Source organism: Amblyraja radiata, chromosome 15 (genome assembly GCF_010909765.2).
Source record: "Amblyraja radiata isolate CabotCenter1 chromosome 15, sAmbRad1.1.pri, whole genome shotgun sequence".
NCBI classification, from domain to species: Eukaryota; Metazoa; Chordata; class Chondrichthyes; order Rajiformes; family Rajidae; genus Amblyraja; species Amblyraja radiata.
Window position 1 is genome coordinate 50,170,258 of NC_045970.1, and position 27,846 is coordinate 50,198,103.

Genomic DNA, 27,846 nt, shown 5'->3' on the forward strand with positions numbered 1-27,846 from the left:
TGCTCGGGATATCAGGGGGTAATAAGGTTGGAATCGCGCCCCAGTACCTTCCTGGTGCCTCTGCTCCCCTCATTGTCTTCTCCAGCTCACCAACGCCAGCTTAGAAGTTTAGTTTACAATAGGTATCTGTCTCTCTTTTTAAATACTGATACAAATGCAGGTCTCTGCTGTTAATCAACTATGCTCCGGTGGGATTCCCGGTTCTCCTTTTCCAAACTCCTGAGAACTATCATGGTCCCGTGTGTGGCACAGTGGTGCAACGGCAGAGTTGCTGCCCCACAGCGGCAGAGACCAGGGTTCTATCCTACCTACGAGTGCTGCCTGTGCGGAGTTTGCACGTTCTCCATGCGGCCACGTGGGCTTTCTCCGGGTGCTCCGGTTTCCTCCCACACTCCAAAGACGTGCTGGTTTGTGGGTTAATTGGCTTCTGTAAACTGGCTGCAAGGGCGGGAGCAGAACTGGTGAATGGATCACCGATCGTCAGTGTGAAGTCAGCAGGCCAATGTGGGCTTATTTCCACGCTGCATCCCCAAACTCGAAACAAGTTTCATTATTGAAAACGGCAGAGAAGCTCTTGTGTAGAAAATAATATTTATTGAGTTTCCGTTTTTTTTATTTACCATGATTTTTGTGCTGAAAAACCCGGCACTTTATACACAGGCCCAAATCACTTTATTGTTCGACTCTGGAAGGAAAAACGTCAGTCAAATAAATACACTGAACTCATTTCTTCTTCCTGGAACCTTTGGCCGTTGTTTTGCTCAGAGGTTGAGCAGCAGGATCTCGACGGTGTGCCTGCCTCGCCGACCATTCCTCCTGAAGCTGCTGCAGTAATTCAGCCGTTAGATGCCCTTCTTGGACCAGCCTGGTGCTCAGGGAATCGGCAGCTGCTTCGGCTGCGTCTGCTCCAGACGCCGCCGGCTTGTAGCACAGCGCCTTGGACCCTCGCGGCCGCCGGGACGTGTTGATGCTCTCCATGTTGATCTTGTTCTTCCTCCGCCCGCCACCGTGGTTCAGCGCGTCGCCGGGCCGTGGGCCGGCCGCGGCAGCCGAGTCCGAAGCGCGGATCAGGCGGGTGATGTTCTTCACCCCGACCTGTATCGTGCTGTCCAGCTCCGTCTGAATATCCCGCACAAGGCTCACGTCCGGGAACATATCCATGAACCGGTAGCTGGAAGAGAGAACGATGTCCGCCCGGGGAATAGAACATTGTGAGCAATTTCTGGGCTCTCTCTGGTTGTGGTAGGAATAGTTAGTTGCCAGATTACAGCTGGGAGGAACTGTCCCTGAATCTGGTGGCGTGCTTTTTCACACTTCTATACCTTTTGAAGGGGGAGTGGCCACGATGCGACTCGTCCTTGATATCATGTCTATAAGGCTCAGGTAGGGCCGCATTTGGAATATTGTGAGCAATTCTGAGCACTATTATCTGAGGAAGGTTGAGCTGGCTCTGGACAGGGTCCACAGGAGGTTTATGAAAATGATACCAGGAATGAGTAGGATAACCTATAATGAGCATTTGTCGGCACTGGGCATGTACTCGCTGGATTTAGAAGAAGGGGAGGGGGAGGGGGAGGGAGAGGGTGGGGGGTGGGAGGGGAGAGACCTCATTGAAACGTACAGAATAGTGCATGGCTTGGATAGAGTGGATGTGAGGAGGATGTTTCCACCAGTGGGAGAGTCCAGGACTAGAGGCCACAGGCTCAGCATTAAAGGACATTCTTTTAGGAAGGAGATGAGGAGGAATTTCTTTAGTCAGAGGGAGGTGAATCTGTGGAATTCCTTGCCACAGAAGGCTGTGGAGGCCAGGTCAGTGGGTATTTTTAAGGCAGAGATAAATAGATTCTTGATTAGTACGGGTGTCAGAGGTTAAGGGGAGAAGGCAGGAGAATGGGGTTAGGCGGGGGCAAGAGATAGATCAGCCATGATTGAATGGCGGATTAGACCTGATGGGTCGAATGACCTAATACTACTCATATGGCCTTATAACAAATCGAGACCGGGGGAGAAAAGCAGAGACGAGGAGCAATTTACCAGAGATGGGTTCAAATTCCAGATCACGGCGTGACACCTGAAACAGGCACAAACCTAAGAGTCTGAAGAATGGTCCCAACCCTCAACTGTCTCCTATCCTTTCCATCCCCGGGTGCTGCCTGATCCGCTGAGTTCCTCCAGTGTTTTAATAGACAATAGGTGCAGGAGTAGGCCATTTGGCCTTTTGAGCCAGCACCGCCATTCAATGTGATCATGGATGATCATCCCCAATCAGTACCCCGTTCCTGCCTTCTCCCCATATCCCCCGACTCCGCAATTTTTAAGAGCCCTATCTAGCTCTCTCTTGAAAGCATCCAGAGAACTCGCCTCCACCGCTCTCTGAGGCAGAGAATTCCACAGACTCACCACTCTCTGTGAGAAAAAGTGTTTCCTCGTCTCCGTTCTAAATGGCTTACTCCTTATTCTTAAACTGTGGCCCCTGGTTCTGGACTCCCCCAACATCGGGAACATGTTTCCTGCCTCTAGTGTGTCCAAACCCTTAACAATCTTATATGTTTTGTTCAAGATTCCAGCATCTGCAGTTCCTTGTGTCTGCACCTACACCAACTGGCATCTTGTGTGTGGTTTAGTGCAATTGCTAGTGGTATAGCTCTAAATCATAGCTCTAAATAGTTTAGTGATTCAGCAAGGAAATAGGCCCTTCGGCCCATCGAGTTCAATCCGACCATTGTCACTCGTTCTGTTATTCCACTTTTCCTACACACTAAGGGCAATTGACCTACAAACCCGCATGTCATTGGGAATGGGATGAGGAAACCGGAGCACCCGGAGGAAACCCACGGGGTCACAGGGAGAACAATGCAAACTCCACACAGACAGAACCCAAGGTCAGGATGTGCCTATCTAAAAGCCTCTTAAACGCCACTATCGTATCTCCATCACCGCCCCCGGCAATGCGTTTCAAGGAACTGCAGATGCTGGGTTACCAACAAAAAGAAAGACACAAAGTGCTGGAGTATCTGAGAAGGTCAGGCAGCATCCCCGGAGAACACATTTCTACCCGAAACGTCACTGATCCATGTTCTCCAGGGATGCTGCCTTATCCTCTAGGTTCATCGTGAAAGAAGCAAAACTAAGCACAACCAACAGATGTGATCACAGAAGAAAGACAGAAAATGCTGGAGTAACTAATGTATTAAAGAGGAACTGAATGTCCTAATTTGAGGAAGGGCATTCTTGCTATTGAGGGAATGCAGCGAAGGTTCACGAGGTTAATTCGCGGGATGGCGGGACTGTCATAAGGTGAAAGAGTGGAGCGACTGAGCTTGTATTCACTGGAATTCAGAAGGATGAGAGGGCATCTCATAGAAACATATAAAATTATTAAGGGATTGGACACGCTAGATGCAGGAAACATGTTCCCGATGTTGGGGGAGTCCAGAACCTGGGGCCACAGTTTAAGAATAAGGGGTAGGCCATTTAGAACTGAGATGAGGAAAAACTTTTTCACCCAGAGAGTTGTGAAATTTGTGGAATTCTCTGCCTCAGAAGGCCGATTCACTGGATGCATTCAAAAGAGTTAGATAGAGCTCTTTGGGCTATGGAATCAAGGTGTATGGGGATAAGGCAGGAACGGGTTACTGATTGTGGATGATCAGCCATGATCACATTGAATGGCAGTGCTGGCTTGAAGGGCCAAATGGCCTACTCCTGCACCTATTGTCTCTGTACCTATGCATCTACGTAACTCAGCGGGTCAGGCAGCATCTCTGGAGAAAAGATCACAGCTCCTGCTGCAGCCAGTAGCAGTAGTGGACTAACAAATATACAGGAGAAGGATGCTGTGCCAAAATCAAGTGCCTTCACAACCATAGTTACGCCTAGCAACAGCAGCAAAATAAGACGACCATTGGCCTGCAGCACATCTGCCAGTGCCAAACGGATGAAGCATTTGTACCTCTTCTTACAATCTCAAATGCAGAAAGCAACCTTCAGCCAATTCAATTCTCTCCACATTAAACCAAGAAACAATAGAGGCAACAGGAACAGAAAAGATTCCAGTTAGTGACCCAAGATTTATGCTTGAGAATACGCTGTGCCTCCAGCTACGCTGAGCTGGGACATCCATTGGCATCTACAAAACAACGTGATCACAAAGGCTTGATTATACTTTATCCTTCATCGTACCCTTAGAAAGGAGATGAGGAGGAATTTCTTTTGTACGAGGGCGGTGAATCTGTCGAATGCATTGCCACAAATGGCCAAGTCAGTGGATATTTTAAGACGGAGATTGCAAGATTCTTCATTAGTACGTGCGTCAGGGGTTTTGGGGAGAAGGCAAGGGGAATGGGGTTGGGATGGAAAGATAGATCAGCCATGATTGAGTGGCAGAGTAGACTTGATGGGGCTGAGTGGCCTAACTCTCCTCCTATGACGAATGAACTTACGAACTGTTCACAAGTAGTAGAACAAATCCCAAATGTGGATTTCACCCTTCAGTCTCCAGTTATGGAGGGTGTCGCCAGTCAGCAGTTATTATAAAAGACACAAAGTGTTGGAATAACTCAGCGGGGTCAGGCAGCATCCCATGGAGAGGTGGTGTCTCTAGGTCATCATCCTTTACTAGTTGGGACCAGTCGGAAGCAGGGTCCCGAGCCGGAACGTCGCCTTTAGTTTGCGTTAGTTTAGAGATACAGCGTGGATCACTAGTTCTATTCTACACAGCAGGGACAGTTTACAGAAGCCAAACACACATACCCTTGGGATGTGGATCGAGAGGATTTGAATATAGGAGCAAAGAGATCATATTGCAGTTGTACAAGGCCCTGGTGAGACCACACCTGGAGTATTGTCTGCAGTCTTGGTCTCCTAACTTGAGGAAGGACATTTTTGCCGTTGAGGGAGTGCAGCGTAGGTTCACCAGGTTAATTCCCAGGATGGCAGGAACTGACATATGATGAAAGAATGGGTCGACTGGGCTTATATTCACTGGAATTTAGATGAGAGGGGGTCTTATAGAAACATACACAATTCTTAAGGGATTAGACAGGCTAGATGCAGGAAAAATGTTCCCGATGCTGGGGGAGTCCAGAACCAGGAGTCACAGTTTAAGAATAAGGGGTAGGCCATTTGGGACTGAGATGAGGAAAAACTTCTTCACCCAGAAAGTTGTGAATCTGGAATATTCTGCCACAGAAGGCAGTGGAGGCCAATTCACTGGATGTTTTCAAGAGAGAGTTAGATGTAGCAATGGACGAGCTAATGGAATCAAGGGATATGGGGAAAATTCAGGAATGGGGTTCTGATTTAGGATCAGCCATTCGGCTTGAAGGGTTGAATGGCCTACTCCTGCCCCTATTTTCCATGTTTCTATGAAACCCCTAAACCTTTCCAGCATCTACAGGCCACCATTTTGATGTCAAGTACAATTCTAGCACCAGCCAAGAAACACATTGTTACTCAGGAACATGGATTCCACTAAATTAGTGCGCCATCAAACGCCAAACATTCCTCAATATGTCAACAGAAACACCCTGCCGAATGCAGCAGACACATTGTTAGTAAAATAGAGCTTTGAAACAGGCCTGTGTAGGAAGGAACTGCAGATGCTGGTTTACACCCAAGAGAGACACAACATGCTGGAGTAACCCAGTGGGTCAGGCAGCATCTCTGAAGAGAAGGAATGGGTGGCGTTTCGGATCGTGACCCCTCTTCAGACTGAGAGTGTGGGGAAAGGGAAACGAGACATAGATGGTCTTGACCTGAAATGTTGCCCATTCATTCTCTCCAGAGATGCTGCCTGTCCCGTTGAGTTATTCCAGCATCTTGTGTCTATCTTCGATGGAAACTGGCCTTTTCTCCCAGTCCACTCTGACCAACAGTCACCTATTTACACTAATTCTACAACTATTTACACTAATTCTACAAGAGAACTCCCCCTCTCCCTCTCTCCCTCCCCCTCTCCCCACCAGATTTCCCCCAACATCTACACATAAGGGGCAAGTTACAGTGGCCAATAAACCCAGCAGCGTAACAGACACCAGCGTGTCTTTGGGATGTTGGGTGTGAGGGGGTAAGAGAAGAACGGCCAGAGGAAGCCCACGCAATCACAGGGAGAACGTGCGCACACCACAGAGTCAGTACCCAAGGTCAGGATTGAAGCCGGGTCTCTGGCGCTGTGAGGCAGCGGCTCCGCAAACTTTGTTTAGTTTAGTTTAGTTTAGAGATACAGCGGGGAAACAGGCCCTTGCACCCACTGAGTCCGCGCCGACCAGCGATCACCCAGTACACTAGCACTATCCTGCACACGAGGGACAATTTATAATTTCTACTGAAGGCAATTAACCTAGAAACTTGTCCCTGGCTTCTGTAAGGCAGCAACCCTCCCGCTGCACCACCGTGCCGCACCATTGAGTCGGCCAGATGTTCAAGAATCTTCTCGGGGGTAAGATATAGAATGACCTCAACAACATTAGGACGGCATGGTGGCACAGCAGTAGAGTTGCTGCCTTACAGCATCGGTGACCCGGGTTCGATCCTGACTACGGGTGCTTGTCTGTACGTTCTCCCCGTGACCCGTGTGGGTTTCCTCTGAGATCTTCAGTTACCTCCCACCCTCCAAAGACGTACAGGTTTGTAGGTTAATTGGCTTGGTAAATGTAAAAATGATTCCTAGTGTGTGTAGGACCGTGGGGATAAGCGGGTCGGCGGGGACTCGGTGGATCGAAGGGCCTGTTTCAAGCGCTGTGTCTCTAAACTAAACTAAACCTCACCCGGTATACAGATTATAACAATACAAAAACGTACCTTAACCACAGGTAGAGATCCAAGACGTCGTGCACAGCTTCTAGATGTACAAGGTCTTTGATGTTTAGCGGCGCCATCAATGGCCAGCTAACGTGTCGACACAACCAGTCAAACGTCAGCGGCTCGTTCCGGCTGAACTGTCGGGCAAACTATGGAATCCAAGAAGAAAAGTAACCAAGATCTTATCATCAAATTGAGTCATTACAGAAGGGCCACAAAGGTGACAGTGAGTCGGCAGGAGAATGGGGTTGAGAGGGAAGTATAGACCAGCCATGATTGAATGGTGGAGTAGTCTGAAGAAGGGTCTCGACCCGAAACATCGGCCATTCCTTCTCTCCAGAGATGCTGCCTGTCCCCCTGAGTTACTCCAGCATTTTTTTAGCGATCAGTGGAGTAGACACGATGGGCTGCATGGCCCAATTCTGCTCTTGTGGTCTTATGTTAACACAGCGTTTGGCGGCAATGGGCCTGTACTCGCTGGAGTTTACAAAGATGACGGGGGGGGACCACATTGAAACTTACCGAATAGTGAAAGGCCTGGACAGAGTGGATGTGGAGAGGATGTGTCCACTAGTGAGAGAGTCTCGGACCAGTGGGCACAGCCTCAGAATAGGATGTACCTTTAGAAAGGAGAGGAGGAGGACTTTCTTCTGCCAGAGCGTGGTGCATCTGTGGAATTCATTGCCACAGACGGCTGTGGAGGCCAAGTCATTGTGTATTTTGAAAGCGTAGTTTGACCGATTCTTGATTAGTACGGGTGACTACAATCGAGCCATCCATGGTGTACAGATACAGGATGATAGGAATAACGTTTCGAGCAATATAAAGTCCAGTAAAGTCCGATTAAAGATAGGCCGAAGATCTCCAACGAGGTAGATAGTAGAAAGACACAAAAAAACTGGAGTAACTCAGCGGGACAGGCAGCATCTCTGGAGAGAAGGAATGGGTGACGTTTCAGGTCGAGATAGTAGCTCAGGACCGCTCTCTAGTTGTGAGGAGAGTGTGACCACAACACACACAGCCAGACGCACGCGTAACGTACCTTCAGGAAAGAAGTGCAGACAAAGGGCTGCTTCTTGTTGATTGGCGCAGTACAGAAGACGTATCGCGCGCGGAGATTCAGTGGAATGTGTTGAATCATATCGGCCAGGAACTTGAAATCATCGATATTGCACACAAAATAGAGGCCGTCCACCTGCGAGAGGCTGACAAATATATCCTGTTCCCAGAGAAAGATTTGAGAACAAAGGAGAGGTCAAGTTAATTTTATACCGGCAGAAAGTCAAGAGCGTGGTAGAGCTCACAGCACCAGAGACCCGGAGTCGATCCTGACCCCTGGTGCTCGTTGTGCGGAGTTCGCACGCTCTCCCTGCCACTGCGTGGCGCAGCGGTAGAGTTGCTGCCTTGCATCGCCAGAGACCCGGGGTCGATCCTGACCCCTGGTGCTCTTTGTGGGGAGTTTGCACGTTCTCCACTGCCACTGGGTGGCGCAGCGGTAGAGTTGGTGCCTTGCAGTGCCAGAGACCCGGGTTTGATCCTGACTATGGGTGCTGTCTGTATGGAGTTTGCACGTTCTGCGTGTGATCACGTGGGCTTCCTCCGGGTGCTCTGGTTTCCTCCCACATCCCAAAGATGTGCGGGTTTCAAGGTTAATTGGCCCCTCTGTATATTGCCCCCAGTTCGTAGGGAGTGGATGAGAAAATGGATAACATAGAACTAATGTGTACAAGCGATCGATGGTTGGCATGGTCTCGGTGGTCCGAAGGGCCTTTTTCCATGCTGTGTCTCTAAACTAAACAAGCAATTGAATGATTTGAATGAAAGATATTGTGAGGTGGATTTCTTTAATCAGAGGGTGGTGAATCTGTGGAATGCATTGCCACAGGCGGCCGTGGAGGCCAAGTCAATGGATATTTTTAAGGCGACGATTGCCAGATTCTTGATTAGTGAGGGTGTCAGGTGTGTGGGGAGAAGGCGGGAGAATGGGGTTGAGAGGGACAGATAGATCAGCCATGATTGAACGGCAGAGTGGACATGATGGGCCGAATAGCCTAATACCGCTCTTATAACATGAACATATTTATGCAGCACTCACAAGCAAGTTTGATAGTGTGGCCTCTGGCAGCTGATAGGCAAACATCTCGATCTGGTCAGCAGTCGGGTGTAATCCTGCCACCTTGAAAAGATCATCACAATTAAATAAGTACTTCACGTAAACGCACCTCTGTACCCTGTACCCTTCCACAGACCACCAGCCGAGCACTAGTTTAGTTTAGTTTATTGCCATGTGTACTGTGGTAAAATGACAAGCTTTTGTTACGTGCTAACCAGCCAGCGGAAAGACAATATAGGATTACAATCGAGCCGTTCGCAGTATACGGATAAGTGATAAAGGGAGTAATGTTATGTGCAAGATAAAGTCCGATCAAAGATAGTCCGAGGGTCTCTGATGAGGTAGACAGTAGCGCAGGACCGCTCTCTCGTTGTTGCTAGGACGGACCAGTTGCCTGATAACAGCCGGGAAGAAACTGCCCCTGAATCTGGAGGAGTGCGCTGTCACACTTCTATACCTTTTGCCCGATAGGAGAGGGGAGGAGAGAGTGGCCAGGGTGCGATTCGTTCTTGACACTTCTTCCCAAGGCAGCTTGACTATAGACACAGAGAGCCAGTAGTTTGTTTTATTCATTTTTCTAGAGAAATTAATTTCTTGAAGTCATACAAATTTTCCGAAATCTTCGGTTTCCTCCCACACTCCAAAGACGTACAGGTTTGTAGGTTAATTGGCTTGGTAAATGTAAAAAATGTCCCTAGTGGGTGTAGGACAGTGTTAATGTGCGGGGATCGCTGGTCGGCGCGGACCGAAAGGGCCTGTTTCCGCTCTTTATCTCTAAAAACTAAGATCACCTCAATGGGATCGATGGGGTGACTCAATATCTCTTGGAGCACAGGGAGGTCCGCTCGATTCATTGTGGTGACCTCTCCTTCCTTGAACGTTGTGGAAAACCTGCCCGCTCGGCCCGAGATCTGCAGGGCCTGGGAAGTGGTGATCCTGTCCATCTCCTTCTCTCCCTTCTCGTTCACGCTCGGCTTCATCAGCGAATTGAAAATTATCCTTTTTATACTCCTGCACAAAAGAAAGCGTGTGCGCTGTACGTTCACTATCGTAAAAGCAAAAGGAAAAAAGCGCTGCCATCGGAAGCTTGTAACAAAAAACTGCTGGAAATACATAAGAGTTCAGAAAATGTCTGCAATTTCTGCACCCTCCAAAGACGTAGAGGTTTGTAGGTTAATCGGCTTGGCAAAATGTAAAAATTGTTCCTAGTGTGCGTAGGACAGTGTTAATAAGCGGGGATAAGCTGGTCGGCGCGGACTCGGTGGACAGAAGGGCCTGTTTCTGCGCTGGGTCTCTAAACTAAACCTCACCCTGTATACAGATTATGACAAAAAATATATACCTTAACCACAGGTAGAGATCCAATACAGAAAGAAAAATTAATAATACGTCTCTCCATATTTCACACTTCTTGTGTTTCCATCTCAGGCCTTTGTTCACCCATCTACCAACCAAAGCCCCTCACCTGCATCCACCTACAAATCTTATTTGATTTGATTTGATTTGATTTGATTTGATTTAATTTAATTTAATTTGATTTAATTTGATTTGGTTTGGTTTGGTTTGGTTTGGTTTGGTTTGGAGATACAGCACGGAAACAGGCCCTTGGCCCCACCGAGTCCACGCCGACCTGCAATCCCCGTTACACTAGCACACATTACACACACAATGACAATTAACATTTTTTTTACCAAAGCTAGTTAAGCTACAAACCTGCACGTCTTTGGAGTGTGGGAGGAAACCGCGGCACCCGGGGAGAACTCACGCGGTCACGGGGAGAATGTACCAACTCCGTGCAGACAGCACCTGTTGTCGGGATCGAACGCGAGTCTAAGGCGCTGTGAGGCAGCAACTCTACTGTTGTGCCACTGTGCTGCCTCAAAGTTACAAATTTAGCCATATACTCACAAGTTCAAGCCCATCCCAATGGCATCGGTGGCAACCATGATCTTACAGGGATCGTCTGGGTCATTAAATTTCTTTGCTTGAGCCAATTTTGTTCCTGTGGGCGAAGATACAGACAGAATCAGTAAATGAAACCACAAACTCAATACAATGCAACCGCCTGGATACTCTCTCCACAGGTCCCACCACCCACAGCTATTGTTGGCTCGACTGCTCAATGCACCATGGTGTTCCTTTATGGCCTAATGACCAATTTGTGGTTTAATGTCACTTCCCCTCATTTGATGATTTCACAGGAAAATGTACAACAAAAATAAAGTTAGGGAAAAAAAATGTTGAGTTGAGTTTACCGAGGTGCAGTGAAAAGTTTCTGTTGCGTGTTAATTTACCTGGTGGAAGACTGCCGTATATCACCGCACATTCCAGTCCACGAGCTTCTATCTGACGGCTCAGAGAGTAGATGTCGTTTTTACTGAAGCACACGATACAGTCACCAGGACGCAGGTTGTCAAGAGTCTCCAGTGCCGAGTCCAAAACAGTCAAAGGAGTCAGCCGCTCGTACATCTCAACCTAATTAAAACATCAACTTACTGGAAACGATTCGCAAAGAAATGTGTAGCAGAGCAAGTCACCCACAGTGTCAATAACCGTGCATTAATATGTAACAAACTCCAGTCCTAGTCCGCAGACAAGCAGCACAGATTGTGGAAATGCTCACATTCAGTTATATCATTTAAAACTAATTCTGCAGACATAAGGAACGTCTGAGGCTAGAATCTTGCGTAAAACGGGTGGCACGATGGCGCAGAGGTAGAGTTACTACCTAACAGAGCCGGAGACCCAGGTTCGATCCTGTCTACGGGTGCGGTCTGTACGTTCTCCCTGTGAACGCGTGAGTTTTCTCCAGGTGCTCCGGTTTCCACCCACGCTCCAATACTTTTTATCCAAAACCCCCCTCGTGGCCCTCCGGCTTTCGAACTTTTTATCCAAAACTGCCGTCGCGACATCAACCGCCTCAACTTCTCCACTCCCCTGTCTCACTCCAATCTCTCCCCCCCTGAACGTACTGCCATCGACTCACTCCGCAACAATCCAGACTGGGTTATCAAACCCGCCGACAAGGGTGGTGCCGTGGTAGTCTGGCGCGTCGATCTCTGCAAGGCTGAGGCCACGCGCCAACTCTCGGACACCTCCTCCTACTTACCCCTGGACCGTGACCCCACTGACGAGCACCAGGCCACTATCTCTAGCGCCATCACCGACTTCATCAACTCCAACGCCCTGCCCCCCCGAGCCTCCAACCTCATCGTTCCCCAGCCCCGCACGGCCCGATTTTACCTTCTCCCCAAAATCCACAAACCTGACTGTCCCGGTAGACCCATTGTCTCTGCCTGTTCGTGCCCCACCGACCTTATTTCCACATACCTTGACTCCATCCTATCCCCCTTGGTTAAATCCTTCCCTACCTATGTTCAAGACACCTCAGACACTCTCCGTCGTCTCCGCGCATTCCATTCTCTAGGCCCCCATCCTCTCATCTTCACCATGGACGTCCAGTCACTCTACACCTCCATCCCCCACCAGTCTCAAAGCCCTCCGGTTCTTCCTCGACCGGAGAAGCAACCTATACCCGGCCACTGATACTCTCCTCCGCCTAGCGGAGCTGGTCCTTACCCTCAATAACTTCTCGTTTGACTCCTCCCATTTCCTCCAAATACAAGGCGTAGCTATGGGCACGCGCATGGGCCCTAGCTACGCCTGCCTCTTTGTCGGGTACGTCGAACAATCCTTGTTCGAGGCGTACCAGGGCCCCATCCCCGACCTCTACCTCTGCTACATCGACGACTGCTTTGGTGCCACCTCCTGCACCCACACACAACTGACTGACTTCATCCGCTTCACCACTAACTTCCATCCGGCATTCAAATATACTTGGACCATTTCCGGCACTTCCCTACCATTCCTTGACCACAAATGACGGATACCCATCTAGAACATCAGCCGAAACTGCGTACCTCTATGTTGCAACCAAATATTCAAATGCTTTCCCACAAAAAGCAGTCACAACAAAGTCATTAAAAGGTTAGTTAACTTTAGGGTTAACAATTTTTTTTAAATTTTCTTGAAGTTAGAATTTTACAAAATAATGTACATTTTGAAGTATATCTCATTGAAGTTTCTTGCATGCAGCCTTATTAGATTACAGCTAACTTAATGCGGCATTCCAACGTGAAAATGTTCCCCACCCCTGGTCAGGATCATACCCGGGTCTCTGGCGCAGTAAGGCAGCAACTCTACCGCTGCACCATTACGAACCAAATTACGAGCAACAGAACTGCTGTCTCTTGTCATGCCCGGATGCAATGCTGCACAGTTCAGCCATTTTGCTGAATTGCTCTTGCTGTTTTAGATCAGTCCTTTTTCCCTCTTAGATTCCAACCTGATCCAAGAAGCTCACCTCCACCTCCTCTCCTGTGTCGTACATCAGCTCCGTCACAAAGTTAATGGCTGCAGCTTCTCCACAGATATGGATTTCTTCGGCACAAAGACCTGCATTGAAAATATGGTCATCTTACTGAGCAAAATCGAACGCTCCTCAAACAGATGTGGCTAAAGAAGGAACTGCAAGTGTTGGTTTACCAGAAACAGACAAAGTGCTGGGGTAATTCAGCCGCTCAGGCAGCATCTTTGGAGAACATGGATAGGTGACGTTTCGGGTCGGGATCAGTTTGAAGAAGGACCCCGACCCAAGATGTCACCTCTCCATGTCCTCCAGAGATGCTGCTTGAGCCGTTGAATTACTCCAGCACTTTGTGTCTTTGGAAGTTAAACACAGTCCCTTCAAACTTTACAGATATTGCCAAGTCCATATAATCACACAGGTATGGCTTGGTGGAAATACTGAGTACATGTGGTGCATACTGTCCCATTGACATGGAACACCTACCTAATAGTGCCCTGGTCCAAGCCCATCCTCTGGAAGGATCACGAATCATTTGGATTTCATCGATGACAGCAATTTCATCTGCAAAAGCATCGTACAGAGTGAATTTCCACACAGGGACCTCCATTTGTTCACAGGCTTTTTCTATAGTTTAGTGATACAGTGCGGAAACAGGCCCTTCGGCCCACCGAGTCCGAATCGACCGGCGATCCCCACACACTAACACTATCCTACACACACTAGGGACAATTTTACATTCATACCAAGCCAATTAACGTACAAACCTGTACATCTTTGGAGTGTGGGAGGAAACCGGAGAAACCCCATGCGGCCACGGGGAGAACGCACAAACTCCGTACAGACAGCGCCCGTAGTTGGGATCGAACCCGGGTCTCCGGCGGTGCGTGCGCTGTAAGGCAGCAACTCTACTGCTACCGTGCTGATTTAGTTGGCTCCACATGCACTAAGCCCCTTCCCCGCTCACTGCCTCTCTCCTTGCAATATCCCGGTACGATGTCCTGTTGGGAGTCTACTGCCACTCCTCCTCGACGCCTCGCTCACCAGAATCACCACCACCACCACTATTACAAAATCCTTCCCCCCTAGAATGAATAAAACTGCTGCAAGAGGGGGTGAGAAAGCCACACAGCCAATTCTTTTGTCAAAAGGACATTAGGTGATTGGTCATCTGATATGGAACTAACTCAAATAAAGAGCAGTATAGAGACACGAGGAATCGCATGGTGGCGCAGAGGCTTGGGGAAATGAGAACCTTCTCTATTGGCAGCTGCCATCGCGTGATCGCCGGGGGGGGGGGGGGGGTTGTGTTTTCGCGGGCTTTTCGACAGCGCTGCTCCCGTGTAGCAGGAGCTATTATATATTTGGCTGACCAACACGCGGTTTTCGAGTACTCCCTTTTGTTTGTTGATTCCAAATAAAAATTTGTTTTAGTCAACCTGCCTGTCTCGCCAAAGTGGTGACCCCGCCGGTCCGATCGTGATTTCGGATACCGACTATGATTGTCGCCGAAAACCTCGAGGCCCAGCCCGCCCTGCAAAACGCGGTGGCCCTGACACTGCCCGCTTTATGGGCGGTGCAGCCTGAAGTGCGGTTCACCCACATTGAGGCCAGTAGAACTGAGTTGAGGAAAAAGCTTTTTCACACAGAATGTTGTGAATTTGTGGAATTCTCTGCCTCAGAAGGCAGTGGAGGCCGATTGACTGGATGCATTCAAAAGAGAGTTAGATGGAAGGTTATTAAGGGGTTAGACACGCTAGAGGCAGGCAACATGTTCCCGATGTTGGGGGAGTGCAGAACCAGGGGCCACAGTTTAAAAATAAGGGGTAGGCCATTTAGAACGGAGATGAGCAAAAGGTTTTTCGCCCAGAGTTGTGAATCTGTGGAATTCTCTGCCTCAGAAGCCAGTGAAGGCCAATTCTCTGGATGCTTTCAAGAGAGAGTTAGATAGAGCTCTGAGGGCTAGCGGAGTTAAGGAATATGGGGAGAAGGCAGGAACGCGGTACTGATCGTGGATGATCAGCCATGATCCATTGAATGGCGGTGCTTGCTCGAAGGGCCTACTCCTGCACCTATGTAAACTCTAATGATAATGTGTCTATTTTCACGCTTGTTTGCTTATTTCTCCAAGTTATCAATGAAATTGCACAGCCAAGCATCACACTTTAACAACAGGGTAAATGAGGCTCCTAAACGTCATTTGCTGCCGAAGTGCAGGCAAAAGGTGATGAAGAAGAGGGGTTGCACATACACGGTGTCGTTACGCTGGACATTTCAATGGTGCAGGCGACGTGGGTCGACTGCCTTCCGTCTGGAGCAACAAAGATACGCTCTTCCCCAGTCACCAAGTCGCACGGCATGCCCTTGAAATGAAGCACAAGCAGTTCAAATACCTTGCAGGATTTTGTAGCCGTTCGAAAAAATTGAGCATTGGTACTTTTGAACATTTGTACTTCGGAGATACTGCCAGATTCGTTTTTTTTTTTAAGCTGGTCAAATGCAGGAGGTTCACAATTTGCCAATCGACATGTTCACTGTTTGCTTTACAATATATGACACCATCTTTCCCCATTACCTTCAAGTCATTATCCATCTTTCCTGAACAGAGACTACACCTCACACAACTAGTCCATCTTAGTTTAGGTTGGAGATACAGCGCGGTTTTCGGCCAACCGTGTCCACGCCGATCAGCAATCGCCCATACACTAGTTCTATCTAACACCCGTGGGACAGAGGCCAATTAACCGACAAACCTGCACGACTTTGGAATGTGAGAAGAAACCGAAAGTCCACGCGATCACAGGGACAACAGGCCCAACTTGTCTATGCACCATCTAGGCTGCTCTCACCTGTCCACATTTGATCCATGTCCCTCTACACCTTTCCTGTTCATGTACCTATTCAAATGTCTCTTAAATGTTGTTATAGTTTTAGTTGAATTTATTATACTTTAATGGCCTGTACGTAGGAAAATAATTTCACTAGATCACAAGTTATAGGAGCAGAATAAGGCCATTCGGCCCATGGAGTCTACTCCGCCATTCAATCATGGCAGATCTCTGCTTCCTAATCCCATTTTCCTGCCTTCTCCCCATAACCATTGACACCCGTTCTAATCAAGAATTTATCTATCTCTGCCTTAAAAATATCCACTGACTTGACCTCCACAGCCCTCTGTGTCAATGAGTTCCACAGAATAATGACCCTCTGACTAAAGAAGTCCCTCCTCTCTAAAAGAGCACCCTTTAATTCTGAGGCTGTGGCCTCCGGTCCTACTCTCCCCTAGTTGAAACATCTTTTCTCTCTCTAGAGCCAGCACATCCTTCCTTGGATGTGGGGACCAAATTTGCTCACATACTCCAAATGTGGCCTGACCAGCACCTTATAGAGCCTCAGCATTACATCTCTGTTTTTGTAATCCAGTCCTCGTGATATAAATGGATTGAACACATTGAATGATGAAGATAAAAGCACCATTGAACCACGTATAGTCAAGTGTGCCGAAGGGTCAGTGAAAAACTTTTCGTTGGGTGCTATCTTGTCAAAAACAATACAGGATTACAATCAAGCCGTCCACAACAGACAGATAAAGGTACGACCTTTAGTGCACGATAAAGTTCAATTAAAGACAGAATCCCTGCAAATTATTTTGTATCCATTCAGTGCTTTTTGCAACCCATTTCCACCACTCTTACTGGGCAGGGAGCTCCACATCATAATCACTCGATATCAATAAATTCTCCTTAAACATTTCCCCAATATGGTTTGTTGATCGCTTTAAAAGGTAGAACATAAAAAGCAATCCCAAAGATTGACGCAAAAAGCTGGAGTTACTCAGCAGGACGGGCAGCATCTCTGGAGAGAAGGAATGGGTGACGTTTCAGGTCGAGACCATTCTTCAGGTTATATGGTTATATATGGTTCAGACCTGAAGGGTCTCGACCTGAAACGTCACCCATTCCTTCTCTCCAGAGATGCTGCCCATCCCACTGAGTTACTCCAGCTTTTTGTGTCTATCTTTGGTGTAAACCAGCATCCGCAGTTCCTTCCTACTTAACTAGTAACCCTCTAGGAACACGATTGTCAACTGAGTTCTTCGATATAATTTTGTTAAAAGTTCTTGAAAATATGCAAAATGGTGCAGTAAAGCTAGTTGTTAAATTGAAATGAAATGATTCCATATCCTTACTAGATAAATAAATAATACACGTCATTTTATAGAAGTGTACAAAATCATGAGAGGAACAGATCGGCTCAAGGTCTTTTGCCCAGAATAGGGAAATCGAGAACCAGAGGAAGTAGGCTCAAGGTGAGGGGGAAAGTTTAATGGGGCTTTTTTTTTTTTTACACAAAGGATGGTGGGTGTATGGACATGCTGCCAGGGGAGGTGGTTGAGGCAGGTACTATTGCTACTTTTAAGAAACATTTAGATGGAAAGGATAGGTATAGGGGGGATATGTGCCAAATGCACGCAGGTGGGAATAGTGTGGATGGGGCATGTTGGTCAGCATGGGTAAGTTGGACTAGAGCACCCGGAGAAAACCCACGTGGTCACGGGGAGAACTAGCTCTGTACAGACAGCACCCGTAGTCAGAATCAAACCCGGGACACTGGCGCTGCAAGGCAGCAACTCTACCGCTGTGCCACCATGTCGCCCACCTTTGCAGAGGACATTAGTTTAACTTGGCATCATGTTCAACCATGTCACATTGTGGGTTAAGGGCCGGTTCCTGTACTGTGTACTATGTTCTACCAAGCATTATTGGTCAGGGATCAAGAAAACACACCTCTATTGACATAAGATACAGCAGCACATTTCCGACTGAAGGAGATTACTGTTTAAATTATTCCTACATGAAGCGTATTGAGAATCTACAGAACAGTAGCTTGTATCACGGTAGAAATGATCGGACATACTGACAGCATCATTACTCTTTCGATAGATCTCGTGAGCGAGTAGTTTCAGAGGACCACAATAGACTCCTGACTTGGCCGCTAAGAAGCTCTGAATGGCCTGGTGCGTTTTTCCACTGTTCGTCGGGCCAGCGTGAAAAATGATCTTTCTCTGAATTGCTCTGGCCTCTGGATACCTGGAGGAAAATAATATTTGAGTGTTAGCTACGTGGGACAAGCCGGAAGCAATAAGCCGCGAGGCACAAACACTTCTCACCAACAGAAATATTTAGCATTGCAATGCCTTCCATAGCCTCAAGATGGGCCCAAAGTGCCTGACACTGTTCAGGCACTTCTGAGCTGTGTGGAAACACGAAACTGCAGATGATGGTTTACACAAAAGGATGCAAAGTGCTGGAGTAACTCAGCAGCGCAGGCAGCATCTCTGGAGAATGCTGCCTTTTTTTCAGAGATGCTGCCTGACCAGCAAAGTTTTAATTTTAGAGATAGTGAGCAGAAAAAGGCCAGTCGGCCCACCAACTCCGCGCCGACCAGCGATCCCCCGTACATTAGCACTATCCTACTGACTAGGGACAATTTACAATTTTTACCGAAGCCAAATTAACCTACAAACCAGTAGTTCTTTGGGGCGTGGGAGGAAACCGGAGCACCCGGAGGAAACCCACACGGTCACAGGGAGAACGGACAAACTCCGTACAGACAGCGCCCATGGTCAGGAACGAACCCAGGTCCCTGGCGTTGTAATGCAGCAACTCTACCGCTTTAGATTAAAGGTCCTTTTCTGTAAACCAACATCTGCAGCTCATGTTTCTATAAAGGAACAGGCATCTTGTTCCACTGTGACTTCCCAGAACATCTTAATGGCACAGAGAAAGAAAATCTGGAGCAATATTGTCAATCACACTGGGGCGTAAAGCTACACTATGAAGACCATGTTAAGGCAAGAAAGCGGCAAGTATTTCATTGCAGAGTCTGATCTGCTACTTAAGTCGGACTGATCGAGATGGTGGCTGCCAGGACATTACACCCTAAAATGATCCAGTTGCGGTCAACATGAACAAGAACATTGAACAGTACCGCACAGGAACGGGCCCTTCGGCCCACAATGTTTGTGCTGAACATGATGCTAAGTTAACCTGATCTCATCTGCCTGTACATGATCCATACCCCTCTATTCCATGTGCCTATCCAAAAGCCTCTTAAACGTGACTATCGTATATCTGCCTCCACCACCATCCCTGGCAATGCATTCAAGGCCCCCACGATCCCAACTATGGGTGCTGTCTGTACGGAGTTTGTATGTTCTTCCCATGACTGCGTGGGTTTTCTCCCAGATTTTCGGTTTCCTCCCACACTCCAAAGACGTACAGATCTGTAAGTTAATTGGCTTGAGTTTGCATACTGGGTATAAGTGGAAATTGTCCCAAGTGTGTGGAAGGCTAGTGTTAATGTGCGGGGATCGCTGGTCAGTGAGGTCTCGGTGGGCCGAAGGGCCTGTTTCCATGCTGTATCTCCAAAACTAAACTTGAACTTCCTTCAACCTCCGGCATTCCAGGGAAAACAATAAAAATGGGATTGACGCTCATACCAAGTGCGACAAAACCGAGCTTGGGTCCGTTTTCACGCAAAGCAAGAATTAAACTGCATTTCTTTTAATTGAACATTTAATTGAGACATCCAACTTCAGTTTACAAATCCAACCTCGTGTGTTTAGGGGCCTGTTATGCTGCTGCAAGTAAAAATGTCACTGTTCTGTTGTCGGAACATACGACAATTGGAGATTCTTGACTCTTTCTTGATTCTTGACTCTCTCTTGACACTCGAGTTCACAGAAACAGCACGTTAAGAAGTTGCATTTATTAACCCCTCCAAAAGGAAATTGACTGATTCTTGATTAGTTGGGGCATCAGGGGTTATGGGGCGAAGGCAGGAGAATGAGGTTGAGAGGGAGAGTTAGGTCAGCCATGATTGAATGGCGGAGGAGACTTGATGGGTGAATGGACTTATTCTGCTCCTTGAAATGAAAATCCTGAGTTGAGAAAGAAATGTGACCCGATAAGAGAATTCTGTTGGTACGCTGAGAGTAGTAGGGCAAACCTGACGTGGAAATGGGGGAGGACAACCAGAATCCTGGACCTTCAATCCCCATTCAGAGATCCCCATTGAAGTAGTCTATAGGCAGAAGCTACACACCATGACTCTGCCACCCATCCCCACTGTAGCTGATACCAGGGTTTATACGAGCTTTTACAGAGAGGGAGACCGTAGAATCTTACCAGTTGGCTGGCAATCTTAGATCACTTATCTTCCGCAAATCCTCCATGCAGTCCAACATGGGGAAAATCTGTTTGGCATGTCTCATGAAATATGGAAAGAGGTCGTCGACGTGACCTGCAAGTAAATGTTATTCATTAAATGAGCGTGTACAATACATGCAACATCCCATCCACCAAATCGGTCAAAGTGCCAGCACGTGGACCGGTACCGAGGAGGACGACAGGAGGGCGTTCAACACCACCCTGTGAAGCACAGCGAGCGTTAAAGCAGAAATCTTTCACAGACCCTAGAACAGTAGAGCACAGGAACAGGTCCTTCAGCCCACAATGTCCATGCCCAACATGATGCCAAATTAAACTAATCTCCACTACTGAAGATGACAGCGGAGTGTGGCGACTCTTTAGACTTTAGAGATACAGCGCTGTGAGGCAACAACTCTACCGTTGTGCCACTGTGACGCCCAATAGATGGTGGACGGATAAACTAGATGCCAAGTGCTTCACTTTCTGGACCAGCTACCAAGTTTGACGTTGCCAAATTCCATGCACTGCCCTGCCTTCGACAATTTAACTTCCACAAAAAACTCAGTCAGAAATGTGAGACAGAATTTCCCTCTACAAAAGATGCTGCCTCATGTTGACTCCACTAGCCCCTCATGCCTAGGGGCTAGTGGAGTCAAGGGATATGGGGAGAAGACAGGAACGGGTTATTGATAGGGGACGATCATCCATGATCACAATGAATGGCGGTGCAGGCTCGAAGGGCCGAATGGCCTCCTCCTGCACCTATTTTCTATGTTTCTATGTTGGTGCATTACTATGGTTGCTCTTTATATTTTAGTTTTTCACACTCTCGTGGTCTAGATTACTTAGGAAAGCTGATAATTTATTGTATTTATCTGCCATCGATCCTGTGAAGCTGTAGCAAGAATGTTTGATGAGCATTTGCTGCCACTGGGCCTTCATCTCCTCCTGACAGGACTACTGCAACTCACTTCTCCTTGACATCAGCTCCACCTACATCAACCGACTCCAACTGGTCCAGAACGCAGCCGCCCGACTCATCACCCACACCAAATCCTGGCATCACATCACTCCAGTCCTAAAACAACTTCACTGGCTTCCCATCTCCCACCGGGTCACCTACAAAATCCTGGTCCTCACCAACAAAGCCCTCCACCATCTGGCCCCCCCATATCTCACTGACCTCCTCTCCCCCTACCAACCCTCACGGTCCCTCAGATCCACATCAGCCGGTCTCCTCTCCATCTACAAATCCAACCTCCGCAGTTTTGGGGAGAGCCTTCTCCAGGGCAGCTCCCAGGCTCTGGAACTCCCTTCCCTAACTGATCCGCAATTCCGTGTCCCTCACCATCTTCCAGTCCCGCCTCAAGACCCATCTCTTCACCTCTGCCTATCCTTAGCCCCACGTCCCCCTCCCTTTTCATCTGTGCTTGAATTGCCTCATATTGTGTTTTGAATTGAATTCTGTCTTTAATTTGTGTACTAGTCATGTCTCTACTATTTATTTCATTCCGCATACATGTTTTTCCTCTACTTGCTAAATTTTTGTAAGGTGTCCTTGAGACTCTTGAAAGGCGCCCATAAATAAAATGTATTATTATTATTATTGTACGCGCTGGAGTTTCGAAAGTTGAGGGGGAAGACATAATTGAAACTTACCGAATAGTGAATGGCCTGGATAGAGTGGATACGGAGATGATGTTTCCACTAGTGGGAGAAAATGAGGCAGGAGGAGGAATAACCTAGTATCTGCATCAGTGTACTTTACATTACTGCTTATTGGCTGTTGTCACACACGTAAAATCTTGCAAAATTTAGAGCATTTGATCATTTTAAGAGGGTTGTGACTTCCTGGCAAAAGCAAATGTATTTCTAAAGTGACCGAGGCATTCAGGTCCATTCATGTGATCTCTAGAATGTTTAAAGGTAGACAAAAATGCTGGAGAAACTCAGCGGGTGAGGCAGCGTCTATGGAGCGAAGAAATGGGTGACGTTTCGGGTCTAGACCCTTCTTAAGAATGCTCGTGATATTTCAATTAGGCTTAAGAAACAGATCTTCTCATTATTCCCACCAGTCTGAAGAAGCGTCCCGACCCCAAAAAGTCACAAATCCATGTTCTTCAGAGATGCGGCCAGATCTGCTGTTACTCCAACATTTTGAGTATCTTTGGTGTAAACCAGCTTCTGCAACTGGATCTTATAGCTAGAATTCCTTATCTATCATACTATGGCTCTGTATATGAATGAAACATTATTATTTCTCTCCAAGGTACTTTCTGGACTACTCCATGATTCCAACATTTTTATTTGAATTCAGATTTCCACTTTTACCATTTCAATTAAGTCTGTGAAAAATGTGATCAAGACCTACAGTTAGACCCATGGGCGGCACAGAGTAGAGTTGCTGCCTTACAGTGCCAGAGACCCGGGTTCGGTCCTGATTCTGGATGCTGTCTCTGCGGCGTTTGTACTTTCTCCCTGTGACCGTGTGGGTTTTTCTCCGGGTGCTCCGGTTTCCTCTCACACTCTAAAGGTGTACAGATTTCTAAGTTAATTGGCTTTGGTAAAAATTGTAAATTGTCCCCAGTGTGTAAAGTAGTGCTAGTGTATGGGGTGATCGCTGGTCGGTGCGGACTCGGTGGGTCGAAGGGCCTGTTTCCACGCTGTATCTCTAAAGTCTTATGGGCCTGTCCCACTTAGGCGACTTTTTAAGTGACTACAGGAGATTATGCAGTCGCCACATGTTTGCGGGTGGTTGCCGGGGAGTCGCCTTCATGGTCGTGAGTAGTTCCCGCATTCTCGGTACTAGTCGCGGCTTCATTCTGCTTGCCGCTAATTCTTCAACATGTTGAAAAATTAGTGGCGGCCAAAATGAAGCCGCCATGGAGAGTAGCGAGGATTCTCGTGCCGTAGATGCAGTGGTAGTGGGTCGCCAGGAGGTCGAAGGTTGTAGCCGGTGCTGACCTGTGAATTTCATTGGCTCATTGGGGGGGAAAAACCGTAAACAGTAGTTTTCAGAACCAAGGCCGACCGGTAATGTTAATGTCCGTCGAGCTTCACAGCTGTGTCTCTCAGGCTTCTTAAAAGTTGTCCCCACTCCTTCTCCCCACCCCGTCTCCCCCTTCTCCCCCCCTCTTTTAAAGGACTTACGTGACCCTTCCCGTACACTTTGTGCTTTCACCGTCTTAATTACAGCGCCAACCTTCCTGTTCATCGTGGTGTGTGTCTGTATCACGTTTGTTTTGCACCGTGAGAATTTCACTCAGACAGCTCTCCCCCCACTTGCCCTGTCCCCCGCCTGCATAACTGGCTGTTGAAGGAAGGGATGTGTGTGCGCGTGTTCCACTCTGACAGTCGCCGGTTTTCAGCGACCTGCTATGACTTGACGGTGGACAAAAATGCTGGAGAAATTCAGCGGGTGAGGCAGCATCTATGGAGCGAAGGAAATAGGCAAAGTTTCGGGTCGAGACCCTTCTTCAGACTGCCTGAAAAATCGCCTAATAATGTCAGGCCCATAATGTCGTCTAAAGATACTCTAACTCTGTGGCAGGAAGGACAGGCGCTCTGCACTGTAATCACCCAAATCAGCAACACTCACCTGCACCACAGCAAATATCATTGAGGATAATGTGTAGATCCACACTCAGGGAATCAACTTCCATCACGTACTTCCGAAAACTAATGAAGGCCTGGTGGAAAAGGCGAGCTGCAGAGAAGAGGGATTGAAAAAGGATTATGAGAAACATACATTCTGCATAAAGAATGAATGAATGAATTGTCACGTGTGAGAAGTCACGAAAATAAAATCTTTGTATACCCCAGCCAGTCGAAGACAATTGGTCACTCTCAAGAAAACAGGGGCTAATTCTGCTAGGTGTTTATTCTGCTAGATGTCGGTGCTGGCTCGAAGGGCCGAATGGCCTCCTCCTGCACCTATTTTCTATTTTCTATGTCATGAGAGAGGTGTTCAGACAGAAAGACTTAGAGCATGTAAGACAATCGCACTGAAGAAGGGCTCTGACTCGAAGGGTCACCTATTCCTTTTCTCCAGAGGTTCTGCCTGACTCGCTGAGTCACTCCACCATTTTGTGTCTCTCTTCGGTATAAACCAGCATCCACAGCTCCTCCCCACACAAGATGATCGCATGCCGGGTTTGGCCACTTACCATCCAGGCCACTCTCATTTCCCAGTCTCTGCATCTCTTTTCTTTTATAAAATTTATTCAAGATCTTGAGCGCATCATCTAAACAAAAACAGTAAAAAATAATTGTCAGAAGCTGTCAAACCACTTATATAGATACAATGGGTTAAAGACCAAAAACAGCCATTGTTCCCTGCATCTAGGAGGCTGTCGCTGACCCAAATTCAAGGATGAACAAATACACTAGAATAAACATTACAGTTTGCCAAGTTAAGTTTAGTTTATATACAGTGCAGAAACAGGCGCTTCGGCCAACCGAGTTCGCGCCGACCAGCGATCCCCGCACACTAACACTGTCTAACGCTAGCGACAATTTACAGAAGCCAATTAGCCTATAAACCTGTATGTCGTTGGATTGATGGAGGGAACTGGAGTACCAGGAGAAAACCCACGCAGGTCACGGGGAGAAGGTACAAACTCCGCATAGACAGCAGCATAGTCTGATTCGAGCCCGTTTTAGTTTTAAAGATACAGCATTGAAACTGATTTTTTTAGACCAACAAGTCCATGCTGACCATCGATCACCTGGTCACACTTGTTCTATGCTATCCCTCTTTCTCATCCATCGCCTACACATCAGGGGTAATTTTTCTGGGATGTGGGCGGAAACCAGGGCCCCCGGAGGAAACCCACGCCGTCACAGAGAGAACGTGCAGACCATGTTATATTCAATAAATCACCAGATTCAGACGACAGAGTTTGAATAACAATCCACCAATAAGGCACATAGACTCACGTATCCGCGAACGCACTCGCAAAGCCCGAGCACGCAGCAAAGCTCGCCGCTGGATGTTCCTGCATCCTGATCTCGGGTGCTATCTATGTGGAGTTTGCACATTCTCGCTGTGGCTACATGGGTTTCCTCCGGGTGCTCCGGTTTCCTCCCACAAACCAGACGTGAGAGTTGGTAGATTAATTGACTTCTGTAAATATTGCCCCTAGTGTGTGGGGAGCAGATGCAAAAGTGGGGTAACATGGAACTAGTGTGAACAGGTGATTGATGGTCGGTGTGGACTCGGTGGGCCAAAGGGCCTGTTTCCATGCAGTATTTTTCAAACAATGAAAACACCTCAACCCTGCTAAACTCCCCTCCACCCCAATCAGTTCCTCATCCTTCCCACTCCAATAACTCCAGCTCCTCATCTTTCACCTTCCAATTCTCACCAATCCTACCAACTCCCCACCCTCCCACAACCTCGTATTTCAACCTCACCCATCACTTGTCACTTTGGTCTGAAGAAGGGTCTCGACCTGAAATGTCGCCCATTCCTCCTCTCCAGAGATGCTGCTTGTCCAGTTACTCCAGCTTTTTGTGTCTATCTTTGGTTTAAACCAGCAATTGCAGTTCCTTCCTTCACACTTTGCTCTCCTCTCTCTCTCGTTTTCACATCACTTACCACATCGCCCATTTTTCTCAACCTCCTCTGCGTCATAATATGACACTGCACCATCTCCCTCCTTCGCCAGCACAAATTCAACCCCAACATCCCACTCCTGCTCAATTCCTCTCCACCCCACCAGTTCCTCATCCACCCCCCCCCCCCCCCACAACACCAATAACTCCAGCTCCACATCTTACACCCTCCAATTGCCACCAACCCTCGCAGCTCAAGGAATGCTTACTTTGAAGAAGTTCTCCTCCTCTCTCTGATGGGAGTTCTGCAACATCTTCTCTCTGACATTGGGAACATGTTTCTCAGTTTATTCTCCCCCCCCCTCCCTCCCCGCCCCCTACTTTCAGTCTGCAGAAGGGTTCTAACCTGAAACGTCACCTGTTCTTTTTCCCCAGAGATGCTGCATGCTGCATGAGTTATTCCATCTTTTTGTGTCTGTCTCCCAAATCCCTTCTGCTTTGACCTCACCTTCACCGCTCGATGCTTTGCCCCACTCTCTCCCTTTCCAACATCTCTTTCACCACGTTTACCGCAGGTTTGCCCATTTTCCTCAACCTCCTCTCCCTGTTCACCGCACCATTAACACGGCACCACGTCCCTCATCTGCCCTGGCCCCACCACTGCTGAGCTCCCCCCTCCACCCTAACCAGTTCTTCATGCTCCGACCCCCACTCTGATAACCCCAGCTTCACATCTTGCACCCTCCAATTCACAACCCTCCCAACTCCCTCACATGAATGGATGAATGAATGAATGACTGAATGATGTTTCATTGTCACGTGTATAATATTGCCCGTCGGACTGCAATGGGCATCAGGCCTGCAACTTGTCAGGAGGATCCCGGCCCGCTGTTATCTCCCTCACCCACCCTCCTTCCCCCATCTCACCCCTTCCCTCCTTCTCTGACTCCCCCATCTATACAATACAATACATTTATTTGTCATTTGGACCCCGTTGAGGTCCAAACGAAATGCCGTTTCTGCAGCCATACATACAATACAAAAAAGACCCAACACAATTTACACAAACATCCTTCACAGCGCATCTTCTCCTCGCTGTGAAGGAAGGCAAAAAAAACATATCTCTCCCCTGCACTCCCCTCTCCCCCCCATGTCAGAGTCAAAGACAGAGTCAAAGCCCCCTCTCTCCCTCTTTTTCTCATAAACCCACTTCTCCCTCCTTTCCTCAACCCCCACCTCTCCCTCTTGTCCTCACCCCCACTCTCCCTCTCCTCCCATGCCCTCTCTCCTCATCCCTACCCCCTACCCCCTTCTCCCCCACCCCACTTCCACTCACTCTTATTCAGGCTCTGGCTCAGCTCGGCGCCCACGTTTCCCTCGAGCACCGGCCTGACCCGGGCCGTCAGCGGCACGAAGAGCGACGTGTCCGGGGGTCTGACGGTGCTGCCGACGGCGCGGTGCGTGGCGCTGAGAGTGTAGCCGGGGACCAGGCTGCGGCTGCGGCTCCGGCCGAGGCCCCGCACCGACCCCAGGCTGCGGCCCAGCCCCAGCCCCAGCTCCAGGCTGCGGCCCAGCCCCAGGCCGAGGCTCCGGCCCGGCACCAGCTCCAGCCCCAGCTCCAGGCTGCGGCCCAGCCCCAGGCCGAGGCTCCGGCCCGGCACCAGCTCCCTCAGGCCGCGGCCCCACATCTGCGATCAGGCTCCATGGCGACGCCGGCCACGGAAAGCCCCCGAGGTGGCGGCCTGGGCCACCCTGTCATTGATCTGATCTGATCTGATCGGGTCGGGTCGGGGGAG

At 48.4% G+C, this 27,846-nt stretch overlaps 1 protein-coding gene across 2 annotated transcripts; it reads right to left on the reverse strand.

Annotated features, from left to right (window-relative positions):
* Positions 1-574: 574 nt before the first annotated feature.
* Positions 575-27,785, reverse strand: supv3l1 (Suv3 like RNA helicase). Of its 2 annotated transcripts, XM_033034420.1 has the most exons (15): positions 27,387-27,785; positions 24,661-24,738; positions 24,093-24,200; positions 20,471-20,585; positions 18,202-18,370; positions 15,532-15,643; positions 13,767-13,844; positions 13,278-13,369; positions 11,209-11,389; positions 10,823-10,916; positions 9,706-9,925; positions 8,897-8,977; positions 7,844-8,020; positions 6,802-6,950; positions 575-1,171 (listed from the first exon to the last, which is right to left on the reverse strand). In XM_033034420.1, exons 1-15 carry the CDS (start codon positions 27,736-27,738, stop codon positions 724-726), a joined length of 2,454 nt encoding a protein of 817 aa, XP_032890311.1. In that variant the 5' UTR covers positions 27,739-27,785; the 3' UTR covers positions 575-723. The 2 variants fall into 2 exon arrangements, with proteins under 2 accessions (XP_032890311.1, XP_032890312.1); XM_033034421.1 differs by lacking the exons at positions 20,471-20,585; positions 24,093-24,200; positions 24,661-24,738; positions 27,387-27,785 and having other exon boundaries at positions 18,198-18,339.
* Between the last annotated feature and the right edge of the window lie 61 nt (positions 27,786-27,846).